General features: G+C 48.6%; 1 protein-coding gene and 1 long non-coding RNA gene across 3 annotated transcripts in view; one reads left to right on the forward strand and one right to left on the reverse strand.

Annotated features, from left to right (window-relative positions):
* jmjd7 (jumonji domain containing 7) overlaps positions 1-4,406 on the forward strand; it is a 47,857-nt gene extending 43,451 nt beyond the window's left edge. The window contains exon 8 of one of the 2 annotated variants that reach the window (XM_072486186.1): positions 3,806-4,406. In XM_072486186.1, the coding sequence (XP_072342287.1) occupies positions 3,806-3,837 (32 nt within the window). In that variant the 3' untranslated portion in view covers positions 3,838-4,406. Of the gene's footprint in view, positions 1-1,954; positions 3,248-3,805 lie in introns of those variants that run through there. The other variant, XM_072486185.1, reaches the window with a different exon arrangement.
* Positions 1-22,582, reverse strand: part of LOC140397823 (uncharacterized) — a 137,171-nt gene that overhangs the window by 91,351 nt on the left and 23,238 nt on the right. The window lies entirely within an intron of this gene.

The following is a 22,582-nucleotide window of genomic DNA, read 5'->3' on the forward strand; positions in this document are numbered from 1 at the left end:
ACAAAGTCAACATGTAGGTGCAACAATCAATTTGGATGGTAAATGGTATGTTAGCTTTTGTTACAAACAGATTGGAGTATAAGAGTAAAGAGGTCTAGGCAGCACGGTGGCACAGTGGTAGCACTGCAGTCTCATGGCGCTGAGGTCCCAGGTGCGATCCCGGCTCTGGGTCACTGTCCGTGTGGAGTTTGCACATTCTCCCCGTGTTTACGTGGGTTTTGCCCGCACAACCCAAAGTTGTGCAAAGTAGGTGGATTGAACACGATAAATTGCCCCTTAATTGGAAAAAATGAATTGGGTACTCTAAATTTATTTTTTAAAAGAGTAAAGAGGTCTTGGTACAGGGCATTAGTGAGACCACACCTGAAGTATTGTCTTCAGTTTTGGTATCCTTACCAAAGGAAGAATATACCTGAATTTACTAAAGGGAGTACAACAAAGATTCACTCAACTGGTTCTTTGGATGAAGGGATTGTCCTATGAGGGGAGATTGAGTAGACTTCGGCATATATTCCCCGGAGTTTAGATGAATGAGAGGGTAAATGTTACCTATTTTCCAATACGTCTCAGATATGAATCCCTGATATTTATTCTTAATTAATATTATCTGGGCATGGGCTCCACTCCAACACATACTTTAAACTGACACTCCAATGCAGTAATGAGGGAGATTGAAGATTGCTTCACTTCAGTGGTATTTTGAACTGAGACCCTGTTTTCCCTACTCTGGTGGGCATTAAAGATTCCATGATACCAATTGAAGAAGAATAGAGTGTTTGGTGTCCTCCCTCAGCTAACACCACCAGGAAAAAAATGAACTGATTACACATTTTAATATTGTTCATATGATTTTAATGCAGATTTGTCAAAATTATTTCCCTTTCATAATTACATATTAACTCTGCTTAATCATATCATGATTTTCCAAGTGCCTTGTTACCATGTCCCTAATAATAGATTCTAGCACTTTGCCTATTGCTGATATTAGGCTCACTGGCCGACGGTTGCCCATTTTCTCCACACCTTCTTTCTTAAATAGCGGGGTTATGTTTGCTACCTTTCAATCATTGGCAGCTGTTCCAGAATCTAAGGAGTTCTGGAAGATCAAAACCAATGCATCCATTATCTATACAGGAAACCCGAGTAAGCATGTCATCATGTTCAGGATATTTGTTGCAACTTAGTGCCATTAATTTCTCCATTACTATTTCTTTACTTATTGTAATAGTCTCTCTAAGGTTCCCATTCTCCCTAGACCCTTCGATCCCCATTACTTTCAGAGTGCTTTTTGAGTCTACTGCAGTGAAAACAGATGCAAAGTATTGAAACATATAAATGTCTTTAGGGGCTTGACAGGGTAGATACTGAGGGGGATGTTTCCCCTGGTTCAGGAATCAACAATGCTGGGTCACAGTCTCATAACAAGAGGTGGCCATTTAGGACTGAGATGGAGAGAAATTTCTTCAAAGGATTGTTGATCTTTGGAACCCTCTACACCAAAGAACTGTGACTTGTCAGTTGTTTAGTATATTCATGACAGAGGTTGCTAGATTTTCTGAAAATTTGGACACCTCTAACCAGATAATTGTTGTATAGCACCAAAGCCGAACAAGTGCTCGAAGGTCAGATATATCACATGCACGCTGTAAAGCTATTCTCCCAATAATGTGACTCAGCCCCCCCCCCCCTCTCAGGATCGTGACCTCGACTGTTCCAGTGTGACATTTTTCCCTCCGCTAACCACCCTATTGTCTCTATGGGTGAGATTACCAATTCAGTGCCTCATTTGGAGCCTGTGCTCAAATAAAAATGTACTGAGACTGCACCTTCAAGAGAGTGGAGCAGAAAATGAGATCGTTGAAAAACAAAATTGAGAGGAAATGCAGCTTTTTGTTCTGAGAATGATTGTTAGCATGGACCCAGTACCAAGTTTGGTTTCCTTTTTCTGTTTCAGTGAATTTCTGGTATGACATGGAGTACGATATCAAGTACAATTACTTCCAGTTTCTGGACTCTATAACAAAAGCAATGAATGCCATGTGATTTACCCAGATAAAGATAAAGGACAGTTTAGGCGGCAACAAAACCGGATCTAGACTTCATGAACTCCTCCATATAAATGTGAACTGCATCAGAAATACTGATACGTGTGGGCTAGGTATTTCACTATGTGCCTGAGTAGTCACTGCGTGGCCACTGCAAATGAAACACTTTTGTTTTCACTTTGGTGAAACAGTGCCAAGTACCAAGATTAAATAATTGCTGCAAGTTTAGTTTTCATTACTATATAACTAATAATGTACTAGTACCTCAGACCTGGTGTTTACATGTACAGTCTCCCAGGCTTGAATGAATACATGGGGTAATACTGAATGAATACAAATCTACTGCTCCCTAGGTGGAGATCCATGAGGTTGTTTTGAAGATTGTGCGATTTGTCCCTCATCACTTCAAGGTCCTTTATATAATAACTAACCTAGTTCAACAGGTAAACTGGTGCAGCATGACTTGGGTGTATTCTTCAACAGTGGCTCTGTGCAAATTGCAGAAATCCCACCATTAATGATAACCCACATCAGCGGCTCACCAAGTCTCCTTCAACAGCACCTACCAAACCCACCGCGACCACTCGAAGACACATGGGAACACTACCACCAGCAGTTTCCATTCTGAGTATTCTGTCACTGGGCCAAAATCCTGGAACTCTGTGTGTAGCTATAGCAGGTGAACTGTAGTGATTCAAGAAGATGCTCACCATCATCGTTTCAAGGACCTTTAGGGATGAGTGACAAATGGTGGCCTTGCCTGTGGCACTTACACCTCATAAAAGAATTTTTTTTAAATCATTGTTTGAATAAAGAATTTTTAAAAATCAGTGTTTGAATATGGGCTATTTACCAGATAATTATTGGTATCCTGTGTGGAGCACTCCTTCATGACCATTCAGCCTACATCTGCCTTTCAAATGTCAGCTGTCTGTGCAGCTTTCAGCAAGGTTTAGGTGGCTAGAAACTCAGGAACACAAGGTCCTAACTGCGTATCAAGCAATGTGTTGAGTAAGCACAGAATGTTTTACTCTACCTCATTAATAGCAATAACCAGAGTGTGAAAAAGTGGAGAATAGTGGTATACAAACTTCATTCTATAGGTGAGGCCGATGGGAGCAATATTGTGGGATAACCTGGAAATTTCTGTTTTCCAACATAAATCTTGTATTTGTTGTTTAATAAAATAAGCATATGGTGAATACCTTTTCTGTTATTTATGGCGTGTTGTCAAAACTGCTTTGGTCATTTGAACCATGTTGTTAACGGTGGTTTATACACAGAACCCACTAAACCACACTTTATCCACAGAGGGTCAGACTCCCTAATCTGCAGTTTCATTAGTGTCTCTCTGCAGGACAGCATATGGTTCCTGCGTGCATACTGTTATATTCCTTGTCTTGTTCTCCAAGATAGCGAAAGATGTAGTGTTGACAAAGAACATAAAACGAAATGTTTAAATCAAAATGAATTTATTTTATGCTACTTAACTTGATTAGGTTCGCACACTTTACTGAGTAACAGATAACAAAATAATAGTCCTGAATCTGTGATACAGTAATTAATCTCTCTAATATATAAACCACACTCTAACTCAACCTCACATGATCCTTCTACATCAAATCCTCCACCAGCTTCTCCCAGCATGCCTAGAGATGCAGCCTTTTATAAGATCACTCAGTGACGCCATCTAGTGTTGATATACATGTAATCTCTCTTGTTAACTCTTTACTATACTTGGACTATACATATCATTACAGATACTGGCCACTCAACCACAGGGTGCAATTAGTGGATGCCAGACACTCAACCACAGATTCCGGTCTCTAAACCACATGATGTTACTAGTGGATTCCAGACGCTAATCCACAGGGTGTTAATGGATTCCGGCTACTAAACCACAGACCTGCTTAGTGGATTCTAGCCACTTGACCACAGGGTTTCTTAGTGGATTCCGGCCAGTTAACTGAAGCAGCTTTGTTGAGATGCCAGGAAAATGCTATCAGAACACCAGACACTCAGGCCAATCTTGAGCTTCTTCGCAGCCACTAACCCACTGGGGCAGCATGGTAGCACAGTGGTTAGCATTGTTGTTTCACCACGCCAGGGACACTGGTTTGATTCCCAGCTTGGGTCACTGTGCGGAGTCTGTACGTTCTCGTATCTGTGTGGGTTTCCTCTGGGTGCTCCGGTTTCCTCCCACAAATCCCGAAAGACGTGCTGTTAGGTGAATTGGACATTCTGAATTCTCCTTCTGTACCCGAACAGGTGCCGGAATGTGGCGACTTGGGGCTTTTCACAGTAACTTCATTGCAGTGTTAATGTATGCCTACTTGTGACACTAATAAAGATTATTATTATCCTGACTTAGAACTATATTGTTGTTCCTTCACTGTCGCTGAGTCAAACTTCTGGAACTCATTTTCTAACTACCTACACCACTGGTATACCTACACCACTGGTACACCTACACCACTGGATCACCACCACCTAAAGGGAAGTTATGAATGGGCAATAATTACTGGGTTTGGCAGCAGTACCCACATCCCATGGATGGATTTTTTGAAATCATTTACACAGCTATCTATGCTCCACACGAGCCTCCTCTTCATTTCATTCACCCTACCACATTAATGCAAATGGTGATCTAAACAGTGCTTTGTATAACTGTAACAAAACTTCCACCCCTTTATATTCTAATCCTCTCGTTTTGAAGACCGCCAATGCTCATGATCTCTCTCCGTTTTAGTAGTATGTACATCTGCGTGCAAAATAGATGACCCCTGCTTGGGTCTCACCCCCACAAACCTTAAGGTGTGCAATTGGAATTTTTTTTATTTTAAAAAATGACCCCACATTCGCCCACTTAGAAATCAATTTGCCATAGATTTGAGGCAATACGTTATAGAATCATAGAATCTGTGCAGTGCAGAATGAGGCCATTCAGCCCATCGCATCTGCACCCACCTGCCGAAAGAGCATCCTACCTAGGCCCAGACCCAGACCCTATTCCTGTAACCCCACCTATCCTTTTGGACATTAAGGGGTAATTTAGCTTGGTCAATTCACCTAACCTGCACATCTTTGAACTGTGGGAGGAAACCGGAGCACCCGGCTGAAATCCACACAGACATGGGGAGAATGTGAAAACTCCACACAGTAACCCATGGCTGGAACTGAATCAAGGTCCCGGGGGGGGGGGGGGGGGGGTAAGGCAGCAGTGCTAACCACTGTGTCACCACGCCACCCAGAATTTAATTCAATAATGATTTTCTTGTTAAAAGTATTTATTTTGAGAAAGCTGATTTGGAATTTTCTTTAGCACGCAGTCCCTATGCCTATGTTAGTAAGGAATGTATCAGCATGCATTAGTTATGGTGTTACCAAACAAATCAAATGGTTATATTCTAGCTATAGTAGCTTTCAAATGGAAAAGTAGAAAAAATGGGATTCTGGTGGCGGCCATGCAGGGAATGGTCGCCCATTTGGTGGCTCCCTCTTGATATGCCATCAGCCATCAATGAACACACGATGAGTGGTGAACGTAACTGAGGCTTTAATACACTAAACAGAAAGCCTCCTGGCCTCTAATCCCAAACTGGATCTGAGGCGGAGACCAGCCACCTTTATACATGAGCTTGAGGGGAGGAGTTATAGGCGGAGCTAGTAGGTATGTAACAATACAATACAGTGATAACCACATTCACCCCCTGTTTTAAGAAATGTCCGGCTGGGGTGAAGTGGACAGATTGAGTTATAGATCGAATCTGTCGGGGGCTCTGACTTTCCGCTGCGACCGCTTCAGTCCCGGCTGTGGTGAGGACACTGGTGTCGGATGAGGTGTCGAAGCCTGCGTGTCCGGGAGCATGTCGTCTTCTGCATCTCGTAGTAGATGAGTAACAATGGGGGGAGATGGTGTAGGGTCGGGGGTAATGGTGATGGTCACTGGGGAACCTGCGGGTGCCAAATCCTGAAGGGCCACGTAGGCATATTGGGAGTTAGCATGGAGGAGAAGGACCTTTTCAACCAGTGGATCCGACTTATGGCTCCTTGCATGCTTCCGGAGGAGGACGGGCCCTGGGACCGTCAGCCAGGATGGGAGCGAGACCCCTTAGGTGGACTTTCTGGGGAAAACAAACATCCTCTCATGAGGGGGTCACATTGGTGGCGGTACACAAGAGCGACCAGATGGAGTGGAGCGCATCGGGAAGGACCTCCTGCCAGCGGGAGACAGGGAGACTTCTAGACCATAGGGCCAGGAGGACGGCCTCCCAGACCATCGCGTTCTCCCTCTCCTCCTGTCGATTGCCCCTGGGGTTGTAGCTGGTCGTCCTGCTGGAGGCGATGCCCTTGCTGAGCAGGAACTGACGCAACTCGTCGCTCATGAAGGAAGATCCCCGATCGCTATGGATGTAGGTGGGGAACCCGAACAGGGTGAAAAGACTGTGCAGCGGCTTGATGACGGTGGCGGAGGTCATGTCAGAGCATGGGATAGCAAAAGGGAATCTTGAGTATTCGTCAACAATGTTGAGGAAGTACACATTACGGTCAGTGGAGGGGAAGGGCCCTTTGAAGTTGATGCTGAGGCGCTCCAAGGGGCGAGAGGCCTTTACCAGGTGCACCCTGTCTGGTCGATAGAAGTGCGGTTTGCACTCCGCGCAGACCTGGCAGTCCCTGGTCACAGTCCTGACCTCCTCGATGGAGTAAGGCAGGTTGCGAGCCTTGATAAAGTGAAAAAAACAGGTGACCCCCAGATGACAGAGGTCGTTGTGGAGGGCCCGAAGCCGGTCCACTTGTGCGCTGGCACGTGTACCGCGGGATAGGGCATCTGGGAGCTCATTGAGCTTCCCAGGTCGATACAAGATATCATAGTTGAAGGTGGAGAGCTCGATCCTTCACCTCAGAATCTTGTCGTTCTTGATCTTGTCCCGCTGTGTATTGTTAAACATGAAGGCAACCGACCGCTGATCAGCGAGGAGAGTGAATCGCCTGCCGGCCAGGTAATGCCTTCAATGTCGCACAGCTTCTACAATGGCTTGGGCTTCCTTTTCGACGGAGGAGTGTCGAATCTCGGAGGCATGGAGGGTACGGAAGAAGAAAGTCACGTGCCTGCCCCCCTGGTTGAGGGTAGCGGCCCGAGCAAAGTCCGACGCATCGCTCTCCACCTGGAATGGAATGGACTCGTCCACAGCGTGCATCGCGGCTTTGGCAACATCTGCCTTGATGTGGTTGAAGGCCTGGCGGGCCTCAGCCATCAAGGGAAAATGGTGGTTTTAATAAGTGGACGGATAATTGGGGACCCACTGGGCATAGTTGAAGAACCCCAGGCATCTCTTCAGGGCCTTGGGGCAGTGGGGGAGGGGGAGTTCCAGGAGGGGACGAATGCGGTCGGGGTCGGGCCCTAGGACTCCGTTTTCCACAACGTAGCCAAGGCTGGCTAGGCGGGTTGTGCGGAAAATGCATTTTTCCTTATTTTAGGTGAGGTTCAGGAGTTTAGCAGTGTGGAGGAAGTGCCGGAGGTTTTCGTCAGGGTCCTGCTGGTCATGGCCGCAGATGGTGACATTGTCTAAGTACGGGAACGTGGCCCGAGGCCCGTACTGGTCAACCATTCAGTCCATTTCTCGTTGGAAGACCGAGACCCCATTGGTAACGCCGAAGGGGACACTGAGGAAATGGTAGCGGCGGCCATCTGCCTCGAAGGCAGTGAATTGGCGGTCTTCCGAACGGATAGGGAGCTGCTGGTACGCAGACTTCAAGTCAATTGTGGCGAAAACTCGATACTGCGCAATCTGATTGACCATGTCAGATATGCGGGGGAGGGGGTACACATCGAGCTGCGTGTACCGGTTGATGGTCTGACTGTAGTCGATGACCATCCGGTGCTTCTCCACAGTCTTGGGCTCTCCAGGGGGTTGTTACTAGCCTCAATGATCCCCTCTCGTAGGAGTCGCTGGACCTCCGACCTGATAAAGGTCCTATCCCGGGCACTGTATCGTCTGCTCCTAGTAGCGACGGGTTTACAGTCCGGGGTGAGGTTATCGAAGAGCGAGGGAGGGGCGACCTTAAGCGCAGCGAGGCTACAGACGGTGAGGGGGGGGCAGGGGTCCACCGAACTTTAAAGTAAGGCTCTGGAGGTGGCGCTGGACGTCGAGCCCCAGTAATAGGGCAGCGCAGAGATGGCGAAGGATGTAGAGTTTGAAGTTAGTGTACTCTACGCCTTGTACAGTAAGGGTTGCGACACAGTACCCCCGAATTTCTACTGCATGTGATCCGGATGCCAGGGAGATTTTCTGGGTCGCGGGTAAGATTGGGAGGGAGCAGCGCCTTACCGTATCTGGGTGAATGAAGCTGTCTGTGCTCCCCCAGTCAAAATGGCAGGCCGTCTCGTGCCCATTGATCCGGACGGTCATCGTAGACTTAGTGAGGTGATGAGGCCAGGACCGGTCGAGCGTGATGAAGGTGAGCTTCGGAAGGTGATGGGTAGGCCGGTCGGAGGTAGTGGCGGCCAGCGTACAATCGGGTGAGCAGGGCTCCCGGGAGGCTGCGGAGTGGTCCCAAGATGGTGGCCCCCATGGGTTGCGCGTGGCAGGTGGCACCGGAGATGGCGTCAAAGATGGCGGGTCGCATATGGCGGCCGAAATCAAAGATGGCGGCGCCCACGGGTCGCACATGGCGGGTGGCGCGGCAGCTGGGGGCGGCCCCGACACGCAGCAGGCAGCGATGCTGGGCCTAGAAGCTTTAGGAAGAGACCGGGCCTGGCAGGCTTTCGCAAAGTGGCCCTTCCTCCCACACCCGTTGCAAGTCGCGTTCCGTGCAGGGCAGCGTTGTTTGGGATGATTACCCTGGCCGCAAAAGTAGCACTTCGGGCTTCCGGCGTTGGCGGGCTGCTGTGCGGCACAGGCATGCGCCACACCCGGGTCGGATGATGGCAGCGCCCACGAGGGTGCCACGCGGTCGGAGGTGTAGGCCTCCATATTCTGGAAGACCACCTCCAGCGAGTTTGAGAGCTGCACTGTCTCTGGGAGGCTGAATGTACCATCTTCTAGCAAGTGCTGGCGGATGTAGTTTGATTTCATGCCTGCAACATAAGCGTCCCTGACCAACAGCTCCGCGTGTTGGGTAGCCAATACCGCCTGGCAATCACAGTTCCGGCAGAGTACCCGCAAGGCACGTAGGAATTCTGCTAGTGATTCCCCAGGCCGTTGTCGTCTCGTGGCGAGAAGGTGCCTAGCATACACCTCGTTCACAGACTTGACATAGTGTCCCTTCAGCAGCATTATCGCCTCCGTATACGAGAGGGTGTCCCTGATGAGAAGAAAGACTTGCGGGCTCACCCGTGTGTGGAGGATCTGCTTCCTTTGGAGGTTGGTGAAGTCTTCGATGCAGGATCCGAGGTACGCTTCGAAGCAACTTAGCCAGTGCTCGAATGTTGCAGTGGTGTCGGCTGCCTGTGGGTCCAGCTCCAGGTGACCAGGCTTGAGTGACAAATTCATATTAGATGTTTAGTGCATTAAATTGATATGCCATCAATGAACACATGACGAGTGGTGAATGTAACTGAGGCTTTAATATACTAAACAGAAAGCCTCCTGGCCTCTGATCCTGAACTGGATCAGAGGCGGAGAACAGCCACCTTTACACATGAGCCCGAGGGGAGGAGCCACAGGCGGAGCCAGCAGGGACAAGCCCAGGCATGTAACAATACAACAGTACAATACAATACAGTGGTTTACCACACCGCTCAAGGTGGAATTGTTTGGTCCTCCCCCACCCAATCTGAGGTACACGGTGCTGAGGGAATGTAATACTCCTCTGGTGGAACGGGTTTATGGCTTGCCAGATGAGGAGTGTAATGAACAAGAGGCAGCAGTTTGACTGAGAGGTTAATAGAGGTGCAACACAGGAAATGATGGCGGAGAGTAGGGGGACAGTGCTGCCCGCCCAGTGGTCTATGGAACAGCTGATGAACTTTCTCAATAACAACTCTCAGCAGCAAAGGAAGGAGGCCTCAGAGGACCTGGCTAAGGTGGTGGAGCCGCTTAGAGAGGTTATTGAGCGCATGGAACAGAAGCAGGAGGCACAGGGCTTGGCAATCCAGAAGATGAAGGAGACAGTGGGGGAGCACGAGGATTGATTGGCCTCGCTGAAGGCAGAGATGGGGATGGTGATGAGCGGCCAAAAAGGACTGAGGGGGAAGTTCGAGGATCTTGAAAACCGCTCTCAGAGGCAATATTTCCAGGGATACCCGAGGGTATTGAAGGAGCACAGGCGGCCAAGGATGTAGTGAACATGCTGGAGAAGCTGATGGGGAGGAGGTCTTTGACCGGTTCTGGTTCGAAGGCTGGACCAGGGTGGGGCGGATTCCCCGTGGTGGTTTGGGAGGCCAGGGGCAAAGGAGTTCTCATACTTTTCACATTAGTATTGGGTGTTCTCCTAGATTGACTTCTTGTTATGGATAAGGTGCTGTTGGCGGGGGTAGCCAATTTGGAGTATTTGGGTATTCGGAGATCGTGGTCTCTGACCATGCAGTGCACTGGGTGGATTTGCGGGTGGCACAGGGCGAGGTTCAGCGGCCACAGTGGAGGTTGGATGTGGGACTGTTGCCGGATAAAGGGGAGGGTGAGGGGGGGCATTCCGAAGCTACGTAGAGCTGAACAACATGCGGGGTCACCATTAGCTTTTCTGGATACACCACTCCACTGTCAGACAACACCACCTTCACTCATTCGAAAGCCACTCGCCGCTTTGCCAGTTCCACCGTCAAGTCCTGATAGATATGAACCTTGGCGCCAGCCTATTGCACCTCCCGCTCCATCTTTGCCCAATTCAATACCTTCTCCTTCATGCGATATCTACGAAAACAGATAATCACTGCCCTTGGAATCTCGTTTAATTTAGGCTCAGGCCTCAACAACCAATGAGCTCAGTCTAATTCATAACGAGAGGGTTCTTCCCCTCCCCCATCAGTTCTGCCAACATCTTGGCAAAGTACTGTCGGCCTCGAGCCATCTGCCCCCTCGGGCAGGCTCACAGTTAACTTTTGTCGTCTCGAGCGGTTCTCCATATCCTCCAGCTTTGCTCGCAGCCCCTTATTGGCCTCAACCACCCTCTGCATCTCATCTCCCATCGAGGTGAGCTGATTGCTGTGCCGCGACATGGCCTCCTCCACCCCCTTCATCTTCTCACTTTGTTCCCTTACCTCAGCCGACACCTTTGCAACAGCTACCTTCACTGGGGCAATTGCCTCCTCTACCAATGCCTTCAGCACCACTGCTATCTCCTTTCTCATCGCCTCCATATGCTTTGCAAACTGCTTTTTGAGCTCTAGAGACACCACCTCAGCCATCTTCTCTGCTGTAAGCAGTGCGACTCCAACCAGCGGCCCGGCCTCCGCCCTCTTGCCAGCCCCGGGCTGGTCCTCACGCTCGACGGCGAGCTCTCAGTCTCTCGCTTCCTCGCTGCTATCTTCCTCTAATTTTTGGAAATCTTTTGCCTCTTTGCCGGTTCTTAGTCCTTCATGAATTGCCCCCAGGACTGGGCACTAAAAATTTCCAAAAAGAAAAAAAACATATAAGCCTTAAGCAGGAGCCACGCAATGTTTGGCGACCCCTCTACATGCTGCCTTCGGCTGCGCGTGTTCTGGGCCCTGCCCCGCTACTCTGGCTGCTTCAAGCATTGACCTCACTGCTCCTGCTGTTCCACACTTTATCTTCAGCCCTGCTGCTCCACACTTTAACATCAGTTCTGCTGTTCCAGCTGCCTCACCCTCTGCCACCATTTTAGCTCTCTCACTCCTGGATTCAGACCTGCCGCCTCGACTGCCTCGTGTCAGGCTCCGCCCCCGCTGTTCCAACTGCGCAACGTCTTCTGGGAAGTCCCTCACCAATAAATTCTGGTGGAGAGGAAACCCGAGACACTACACGTGTAGTGTCTCCCACCCGCCCTCCTCCTCTAACCTAATAATAAAACCCATTGGTGTGAGGTAAGTACCATATTGTATTATTATTATTATTTTTTAAAAAAAATTTAGTTGTTAGCCAGACCTTGGTTGAAAGTTAGAGGGATGGCAGGGGAGTGCAATGTTCCTCCTGCAGGATGTTTGAGGTGAGGGATGCCGTTAGTGTCCCTGCTGATTTTACCTGCAGGAAGTGCTGCCATCTCCAGCTCCTCCAAGACCGAGTTAGGGAACTGGAGCTGGAGTTGGAAGAACTTCGGATCATTCGGGAGGCAGAGGGGGTCATAGATAGCAGCTTCAGGGAATTAGTTACACCAAAGATTGGAGATAGATGGGTAACTGTAGGAGGGACAGGGAAGAAGCAGTCAGTGCAGGGATCCCCTGCGGTCGTTCCCCTGAGAAACAAGTATACCGCTTTGGATACTTGTGTGGGGGGGGGGGGGGACTTACCAGGGGTAAGCCATGGGGTACGGGCCTCTGGCACGGAGTCTGTCCCTGTTGCTCAGAAGGGAAGGGGGGAAGAGGAGCAGAGCATTAGTAATTGGGGACTCGATAGTCAGGGGCACAGATAGGAGATTTTGTGGGAGCGAGAGAGACTCACATTTGGTATGTTGCCTCCCAGGTGCAAGGGTACGTGATGTCTCGGATCGTGTTTTCCGGGTCCTTAAGGGGAGGGGGAGCAGCCCCAAGTCATGGTCCACATTGGCACTAACGACATAGGTAGGAAAGGGGACAAGGATGTCAGGCAGGCTTTCAGGGAGCTAGGATGGAAGCTCAGAACTAGAACAAACAGAGTTGTTATCTCTGGGTTGTTGCCCGTGCCACGTGATAATGAGATGAGGAATAGGGAGAGAGAGCAATGAAACACGTGGCTACAGGGATGGTGCAGGCGGGAGGGATTCAGATTTCTGGATAACTGGGGCTCTTTCTGGGGAAGGTGGGACCTCTACAGACAGGATGGTCTACATCTGAACCTGAGGGGCACAAATATCCTGGGGGGAGATTTGTTAGTGCTCTTTGGGGGGGTTTAAACTAATGCAGCAGGTGCATGGGAACCTGGATTGTAGTTTTAGGGTACGGGAGAATGAGAGTATAGAGGTCAGGAGCACAGATTTGATGTCGCAGGAGGGGGCCAGTGTTCAGGTAGGTGGTTTGAAGTGTGTCTACTTCAATGCCAGGAGTATACGAAATAAGGTAGGGGAACTGGCAGCATGGGTTGGTACCTGGGACTTCGATGTTGTGGCCATTTCGGAGACATGGATAGAGCAGGGACAGGAATGGATGTTGCAGGTTCCGGGGTTTAGGTGTTTTAGTAAGCTCAGAGAAGGAGGCAAAAGAGGGGGAGGTGTGGCGCTGCTAGTCAAGAGCAGTATTACGGTGGCGGAGAGGATGCTAGATGGGGACTCATCTTCTGAGGTAGTATGGGCTGAGGTTAGAAACAGGAAAGGAGAGGTCACCCTGTTGGGAGTTTTCTATAGGCCTCCAAATAGTTCTAGGGATGTAGAGGAAAGGATGGCGAGGATGATCCTGGATAAGAGCGAAAGTAACAGGGTAGTTATTATGGGAGACTTTAACTTTCCAAATATTGACTGGAAAAGATATAGTTCGAGTACATTAGATGGATCGTTTTTTGTACAATGTGTGCAGGAGGGTTTCCTGACACAATATGTTGACAGGCCAACAAGAGGCGAGGCCACGTTGGATTTGGTTTTGGGTAATGAACCAGGCCAGGTGTTGGATTTGGAGGTAGGAGAGCACTTTGGGGACAGTGACCGCAATTCAGTGACGTTTACGTTAGTGATGGAAAGGGATAAGTATACACCGCAGGGCAAGAGTTATAGCTGGGGGAAGGGCAATTATGATGCCATTAGACGTGACTTGGGGGGGATAGGTTGGAGAAGTAGGTTGCAAGTGTTGGGCACACTGGATAAGTGGAGCTTGTTCAAGGATCAGCTACTGCGTGTTCTTGATAAGTACGTACCGGTCAGGCAGGGAGGAAGGCGGAGAGCGAGGGAACCGTGGTTTACCAAAGAAGTGGAATCTCTTGTTAAGAGGAAGAAGGAGGCCTATGTGAAGATGAGGTATGAAGTTTCAGTTGGGGCGATGGATAGTTACAAGGTAGCGAGGAAGGATCTAAAGAGAGAGCTAAGACGAGCAAGGAGGGGACATGAGAAGTATTTGGCAGGTAGGATCAAGGAAAACCCAAAAGCTTTCTATAGGTATGTCAGGAATAAGCGAATGACTAGGGTAAGAGTAGGACCAGTCAAGGACAGGGATGGGAAGTTGTGTGTGGAGTCTGAAGAGATAGGCGAGATACTAAATGAATATTTTTTGTCAGTATTCACTCAGGAAAAAGATAATGTTGTGGAGGAGAATGCTGAGACCCAGGCTATTAGAATAGATGGCATCGAGGTACGTAGGGAAGAGGTGTTGGCAATTCTGGACAGGCTGAAAATAGATAAGTCCCCGGGGCCTGATGGGATTTATCCTAGGATTCTCTGGGAGGCCAGGGAAGAGATTGCTGGACCTTTGGCTTTGATTTTTATGTCATCATTGGCTACAGGAATAGTGCCAGAGGACTGGAGGATTGCAAATGTGGTCCCTTTGTTCAAAAAGGGGAGTAGAGACAACCCTGGCAACTATAGACCTGTGAGCCTCACGTCTGTAGTGGGTAAAGTCTTGGAGGGGATTATAAGAGACAAGATTTATGATCATCTAGATAGGAATAATATGATCAGGGATAGTCAGCATGGCTTTGTGAAGGGTAGATCATGCCTCACAAACCTTATCGAGTTCTTTGAGAAGGTGACTGAACAGGTAGACGAGGGTAGAGCAGTTGATGTGGTGTATATGGATTTCAGTAAAGCGTTTGATAAGGTTCCCCACGGTAGGCTATTGCAGAAAATACGGAGGCTGGGGATTGAGGGTGATTTAGAGATGTGGATCAGAAATTGGCTAGCTGAAAGAAGACAGAGGGTGGTGGTTGATGGGAAATGTTCAGAATGGAGTTCAGTTACAAGTGGCGTACCACAAGGATCTGTTCTGGGGCCGTTGCTGTTTGTCATTTTTATCAATGACCTAGAGGAAGGCGCAGAAGGGTGGGTGAATAAATTTGCAGACGACACTAAAGTCGGTGGTGTTGTCGACAGTGTGGAAGGATGTAGCAGGTTACAGAGGGACATAGATAAGCTGCAGAGCTGGGCTGAGAGGTGGCAAATGGAGTTTAATGTAGAGGTGATTCACTTTGGAAGGAATAACAGGAATGCGGAATATTTGGCTAATGGTAAAGTTCTTGGAAGTGTGGGTGAGCAGAGGAATCTAGGTGTCCATGTACATAGATCCCTGAAAGTTGCCACCCAGGTTGATAGGGTTGTGAAGAAGGCCTATGGAGTGTTGGCCTTTATTGGTAGAGGGATTGAGTTCCGGAATCAGGAGGTCATGTTGCAGCTGTACAGAACTCTGGAACGGCCGCATTTGGAGTATTGCGTACAGTTCTGGTCACCGCATTATAGGAAGGACGTGGAGGCTTTGGAGCGGGTGCAGAGGAGATTTAACAGGATGTTGCCTGGTATGGAGGGAAAATCTTATGAGGAAAGGCTGATGGACTTGAGGTTGTCTTTGTTGGAGAGAAGAAGGTTAAGAGGAGACTTAATAGAGGCATACAAAATGATCAGGGGGTTAGATAGGGTGGACAGTGAGAGCCTTCTCCCGCGGATGGAAATGGCTGGCACGAGGGGACATCGCTTTAAACTGAGGGGTAATAGATATAGGACAGAGGTCAGAGGTAGGTTCTTTACGCAAAGAGTGGTGAGGCCGTGGAATGCCCTACCTGCAACAGTAGTGAACTCACCAACATTGAGGGCATTTAAAAGTTTATTGGATAAGCATATGGATGATAATGGCATAGTGTAGGTTAGATGGCTTTTGTTTCGGTGCAACATCGTGGGCCGAAGGGCCTGTACTGCGCTGTATCGTTCTATGTCTCTGTTCCGGCTGCCCGACACACCCGTGGGGTTCTTCACCGGTTTCAAACCGGCTTGGTTTGGCACCCGTCCCTTGGGCCCTAAATGCCGAAAGTCTGGGGGGGGGGGGGAGAGAAAAACGGGAAAACCCCCCGAAAACAGTGTCCGCTGGCGAGAGCCTCTTCTTAACCTGGCCGCTCTGCTCGTAAGCGCCATCGGAAGCCGGATCTACGATTTCTAGGGCCACTTCCTTAAGTACTCTGGGATGAATATTATCAGGATCTGGAGATTTATCCGCCTTCACTCACTTTAATTTCCCCAAAACCATTTCTTTACTAATACTAATTTCCTTCAGCTCCTCACTAAAACCTCTGTTTCTCAGAACTTTCGGTACATTATTCATGTCTTCCTTTGTGAAGACAGAAGCAAAGTACGGATTTAGTTCCTCAACTATTTCTTTGTTCTCTGTTATTAAATCCCCCATTTCTGACTGTAAGGGTCCTACATTAGTTTTTATCAATCTTTTTGTCTTTACATATAAACTTATAGTCAGTTTTTGGGCAGCATAGTAGCAGTGGTTAGCACTGTTGCTTCAAAAGATCCTAGATTCGATTTCCGGCTTGGGTCACTGTCTATGTGGAATCTGCACGTTCTCCCTGAGTCTGCGTGGGTTTCTTCCGGGTGCTCCGGTTTCCTCCCACAAGTGCCAAAAGATGTGCTGTTAGGCGAATTGGCATTCTGAATTCTCTCTCTGTGTACCCAAACAGGTGCCGAAGTGTAGTGACTAGGGAATTTTCACAGCAACTTCATTGTAGTGTTAATGTAAGCCTACTTGTGACAATTATAAAGATTATTATTATGTTCCCTGCTAGTTTACTTTCAAATTGTATTTTCCCCTTTTTAATCAATCCCTTGGTCTGCCTTTGCTGAATTTTAAACTGTTCCCAATTCTCAGGTCTATTGCTTTTTCTAGCTAATTTGTATGCCTCTTCTTTGAATCTAACACTATCTCTAATTTCCCTTGTAAGCCATGGTTTGGCCGCAGTTCCCTTTCTACTCTTGTGCCAAATAGGAATAAACAACTTTTGGAATTCACTTATTCGTTCCTTGAATGCCTGCCATTGCCTGTCCACTGTCCTTCCTTTCAGTAATGTTTCCCAGTCCGTCATTACCAGCTCATGCCTCATACCATCATAGTTACCATTATTGAGGTTCAGGACCCTGGTCTCAGAATCAACTGCTGCACTGTTCCCCTTGATAAAAAATTCTACCATATTATGGTCACTCATACCCAAGGGTTCTCTCACAACTAGATTGCCAACTAATCCTTTTTCATTACACAACACCCAGTCTAAGATGGCCTGATTCCTTGTTGGTTCCTCAACATACTGGTCCAGAAAGCTATCCTATATACGCTCCAGAAATTCCTCCTCTATTGTACTGTGACTAATTTGAGTCACTAATCTATATGTCGTTAGGAAGTTTTTCTCCAGCGTAAGACTCCATTGAATTTTCCCTGGAAGTCCAGATTCACCAAACCAAGCACACAGCCTGCAAGGGTGAGATAAAACGTTTTAAATTACAGGCTAAGCTGTCCTAAAAAACATATTTTGTTCATTCAGTCAGAAGAGCAGTTTGAAAGAAGTTTGTTGCTAATCCCAATCCCAAGTCTCTCAAACTGCAATTCCCTTTTGTTTTATAAATTTAGAGTGCCCAATTATTTTTTCCAATTAAGGAGCAATTTAGCGTGGCCAATCCACCTAACCTGCACATCTTTGGGTAATGGGGGTGCAACTCACACAGTCACGGGGAAAATGTGCAAATTCCACATAGGCAGTGACCCAGGGCCGGGATCGAACCTGGGTCCTCGGCGCCATGAGACAGCAGTGCTAACCACTGTGCCACCATGTCGCCCAACTGTGCAATTTCCTAAACAGCAAACCTACGGTTCTTTTCTACGCATCCTGACTCACAACGTTGCTGGTTAAATTAAGTCAGCAGCCAGCTGACCCACGTAACCGTTGTAGACCCTTGTTAAGGCAGAGGCGCACCTCTGCCAATTTGGAAAGCCCCCTAAAAAACCCAGCAAGTGCAGGAAGATCCATTGTTCGGTACTGAAGGGCGAAACCATCTTGGAAGCCGGTAATCTCTTCAAGCTGTGAGGTGCATTGGACATTCTGAATTCTCCCTCTGTGCACCCAAACAGGCGCCAGATTGTGGCGACTACAGGATTTTCACAGTAACTTCATTGCAGTGTTAATGTAAGCCTACTTGTGACAATAATAAAGATTATTATTATTGACACTTTTGAAAAGCTTCAAAATGGCTGACAATGCCACACTTCCAACTCCATTGGGCTTCACCCAGGGCCCAGATCAGTCACAGAATTGGACGAAAATATTTTTAAATCTCAGCCTTCCTACAGACCTAAATTAAAAAAGTCAGAAGCAGGGGCGGAATTCTCCGCAATCGGCGCGATGTCCGCCGACCGGCACCAAAAACGGTGCGAATCAGTCCGGCATCGCGCCGCCCCAAAGGTGCGGAATCCTCCGCATCTTGACCGGCCGAGCCCTAACCTTGAGGGGCTAGGCCCGCGCTGGACTGATTTTCGCCCCGCCAGCTGGCGGGAAAGGCCTTTGGTGCCCCGCCAGCTGGCGCGGAAATGGCTTTGCCGGGCGGCGCATGCGCGGGAGCGTCAGCGGCCGCTCACGGCATCCCCACGCATGCGCAGTGGAGGGGGTCTCTTCCGCCTCCGCCATGGTGGAGACCATGGCGAAGGCGGAAGGAAAAGAGTGCCCCCACGGCACAGGCCCGCCCGCGGATCGGTGGGCCCCGATCGCGGGCCAGACCACCGTGGTGGCACCCCCCGGGGCCAGATCGTCCCGCGCCGCCCCAGGACCTCGGGGCCCGCCCGCGCCGCCTTGTCCCGCCGGTAAGAGAGGTGGTTTAATCCACGCCGGCGGGACAGGCATTCCAGCAGCGGGACTTCGGCCCATCGGGGCTGGAGAATCGCCGGGAGGGGCCCGCCAACCGGCGCAGCGCGATTCCCGCCCCCGCCGAATATCCGGTGCCGGAGAATTAGGCAACCGGCGGGGGCGTGATTCACGCCAGCCCCCGGCGATTCTCCGACCCGGCGGGGGGTCTGAGAATCCCGCCCCAGAACAAGTTAATACACCTTTTTCCTTAATTGGGCAAGTTTCAGAAACCATTATTGCACGAGTAGCTATCGATGAGTCATCTGCCAAATTTGAGTCATCTGCTAAATTTGATAATATTTTAAAATCCTTCGACATTTATTTTAACCTGAGATCCAATGAAATGTCGAAGCCAAATTAAATGAGAGGCCAGCTGCCTGGAGAATCTGCCAGGTCCTTTATAAACAATCTCTACAGGCTGGCAGAGGGATGTGAATGCAATGATTTAAAGTCTGAGTTCATCCGAGACAGAATCGTGCTGGATGTTGCAGACGGTTCACTCTCTGATCTCTCACAAGCTAAAGATAATCCTACCCTAGACAACGTAATCCAGCTAGTTGGACTGCCTGAGTTACGTGAACAACACAGGACCATCCTAAGGGGAGAGAACACTGTTTAGGTCAGAAAACAACTCTCAGCACTATATCAGGTCACAGAAATGCAGGGACCATCCAAGTCAAGGAAAGCAATACTTGAACCGCCCATCAGAGTGATCTTGCCAATGCTGTGGTGCAAAGCGCCCTCACAGGAAAGATTTTATCCCCCAATTAAGAAGCAATTTAACATGGCCAATCAACCTACTCTACACATTTTTGGATTGCTGGGGTGAGACCCACACAGACATGGGGAGTCCCCACAGGAAGGATTAGTGTCCTAATGCTTCCACTGCAACCGACAAGGACACTTTGTGCAAGTCAAAGCCCCAGCACTGCACAAACATCCCAAAGAAAATCCATGAGGTTGAGACCAAAGACTTTGAAGATATACAACCATGCTCCTGGGGTGACATCAGACAGTGTGGCTCTTCATTTTGGAATGCTGCCATCCTGATAAATGGTCATCCAATAAATTAGATTCAGATGCCAGCATTGAGTCCTCTCCGATGTGGAAATATGGCTCCATGGCCTTTAGATTCAAATGGCGGACACTCCACTTTATGGATCAGAGGGAGTCCGATACCCAGTCATCAGCATGAACCTTAAACTACTGAGGAATGGCCTTCAATCTTCTCCAGAAGCTGTCACGGCTACCCCTATGTTTAGCCAGCCTAAAAAGCATGGTCCTGAGCCCTCAAACATGAGTGTTCAGATCTGATTTCACCTGCGATCTCTCTACTTTTTGCAGAGCAGGTCTGTCCATCATCATTCCAGGTCCTGGAAAGTCTCCAATGGTCAGACGAACTTATCGCACCAGAAATTACCATAGCACCTCCATTGGGAGTGGTACCAGAGAAGCATCAACAGCCTGAGGAGCCTCTGCCTCCAGCTGCGATAATGGTACAGTCTGTACGTACACCAACCAATATGCACACATGACAACTTCCAGCCAGGCTGCCAGAACCACAAGGAATGCTGGAACCCTGGAACAGTCTTGCACCATCAACAACAAAGAAACGGAAGAAAGCATGCTACTCAATCTCTTCTTGCCACAGGAATACCCTTCCTCAGGCTCACAGAATTTGCAGTTGGCCCAAACAGAAAAAGAAGAACTGGCACCGCCAAGCTGACGATGATCATTTCCGTCCACCCCACGAGAAATGATCAAGAGTAACTGCAACTATGCATGGCAAAACCAGCCAGATCAAGCAGACGTGGTTTAGCATCAAGCAATAGAAGAAACGGATAAACCATACCCAAAACACCAGTCCAACCTCCAGGCCAACAACCATCAGGGTCTACCATTCTCCTGGCAGAATGGCGACTAAGATGTGGTCATGTTATAAAGCCTCCAGAATGCCACAACCTCGTGTGTGAAAGTTGTCGACATTAGCAATGATATTGGAATAGTGTTCAGTTTAGAAAAAGAAGGAAAATGCACAAGACTTATAACAATGTAGGACTTGAAGTAAACTAAAGTAACTATATCCATGGGATAAAGACTTGTGGTGTTGTATAAGGTTCTGCTACATAGGGGCTTAATGTGGAACTAAGTCAGTACCAGAGCGCACACAGCGATGTAAGAAGGCACAGGACCCAGAGCCTGGGTCAGTTTAGATGTCAGCTTCATACCTGTATCCACTACTCCATGTTTGTATATAGTTATGAATTGTTACCATGCTCAAGACTATGAAGCCTACCTCATGGTGAACGAAGCAGGATTCTTCAGTTTGGGGAGGGGAGGGGGGGGAGATGGTGGTGTGGGGGAGGCTGGAAGGGGCTGGGGGAAGAGATTGGAGGAAGGGTGGGGAGTAGATTGTGAGCCATCAGCTTGGGAGCTTTACATTGAGCTTGTCTTGCTGGACAGGAAGAGATTAATGTCATTCTTATGCTAGACCCCTGGATGGAGCCAGTGTGTCATCTTGAAGATATGGCTGTGCATGAAGCTTGATTCCCGGGGGATGATGGAGAGCAAGCAGTAAACCAGAGGGTGGAAATTTTAATAATAAGATCAGTCACTTTTTGAATTTTAGCCGCCATTTCTTAAAAGCCACAATTCTTTTACTCAATTATCAATAATTACTTAGATTTTGATTTAGTGTCACATGTACCGAGGTACAGTGAAAAGTATTGTTCCGCGTACAGTCCAGACAGATCGTTCCATGCATGAAAAAACATAGGACATACAATAAATGCACAATGTATAGACATAGACATCGGGTGAAGCATACAGGAATATACTACTACTCAGTAGAGAAGATGTGTGAAGAGATCAGTTCACTCCACAAGAGGGTCGTTCAGGAGTCTGGTAACAGCGGGGAAAAAGCTGTTTTTGAATCTGTTAGTGCGTTTTCTCAAACGTTTGCATCTCCTGCCCGATGGAAGAGAGAATAACCTGGGTGGGAGGGGTCCTTGATTATGCTGCCCACTTTCCCAAGGTAGCGGCAGGTGTAGACCAGTCTTGGTCCACGGTTGGGTGGCGGGCGGGTGTTGGCAGGGTGACTGGGCTATGTGTCGTGGCATTCCCGATCATGGGGCCATGTGTCGCGCCGTTCCCAATCACAGGAAGTAGTGCCCAATGGCGCGACCGGCTTTTAAAAATGCTGGCCGTCACCAGCTCTCAGAATGCCGGCCGGCCAGCGCATCCCAGAATGCCTCCTCTTGACATCAGCGTGCTGACCCAGGTGCAGATTTTATTTTAAATCGCTGGAGTCTTCCTGTCTGGAGGGTGGCAGAGAGCAGGTCACGCGCCCCGATCACTGACGTCACGTCTTCTGGGCGCGAGAGAGATTCCTACATTTTGCAGCTGCCAGGGTCTCTGGTGAACAACCCGTGAAGAAGAAGTTGAAAAGAGGAACAAAGCAGCATAAAGATGATTACTTGAAGTATGCGTTATTAATTGTGTCACTGCAATTCAGGATTCACAGTTCATATGTGTTATATGCAAGGAAGCACTGGTAAATGGAAGTTTAAAACCCTCAAAACTTCAAAGACATTTGAAGACTAAGCATGGCAAGTTCGAGGACAATCCTCTTGATTTCTTTCAACG

This window comes from Scyliorhinus torazame, chromosome 2 (genome assembly GCF_047496885.1).
Source record: "Scyliorhinus torazame isolate Kashiwa2021f chromosome 2, sScyTor2.1, whole genome shotgun sequence".
Taxonomy (NCBI): Eukaryota; Metazoa; Chordata; class Chondrichthyes; order Carcharhiniformes; family Scyliorhinidae; genus Scyliorhinus; species Scyliorhinus torazame.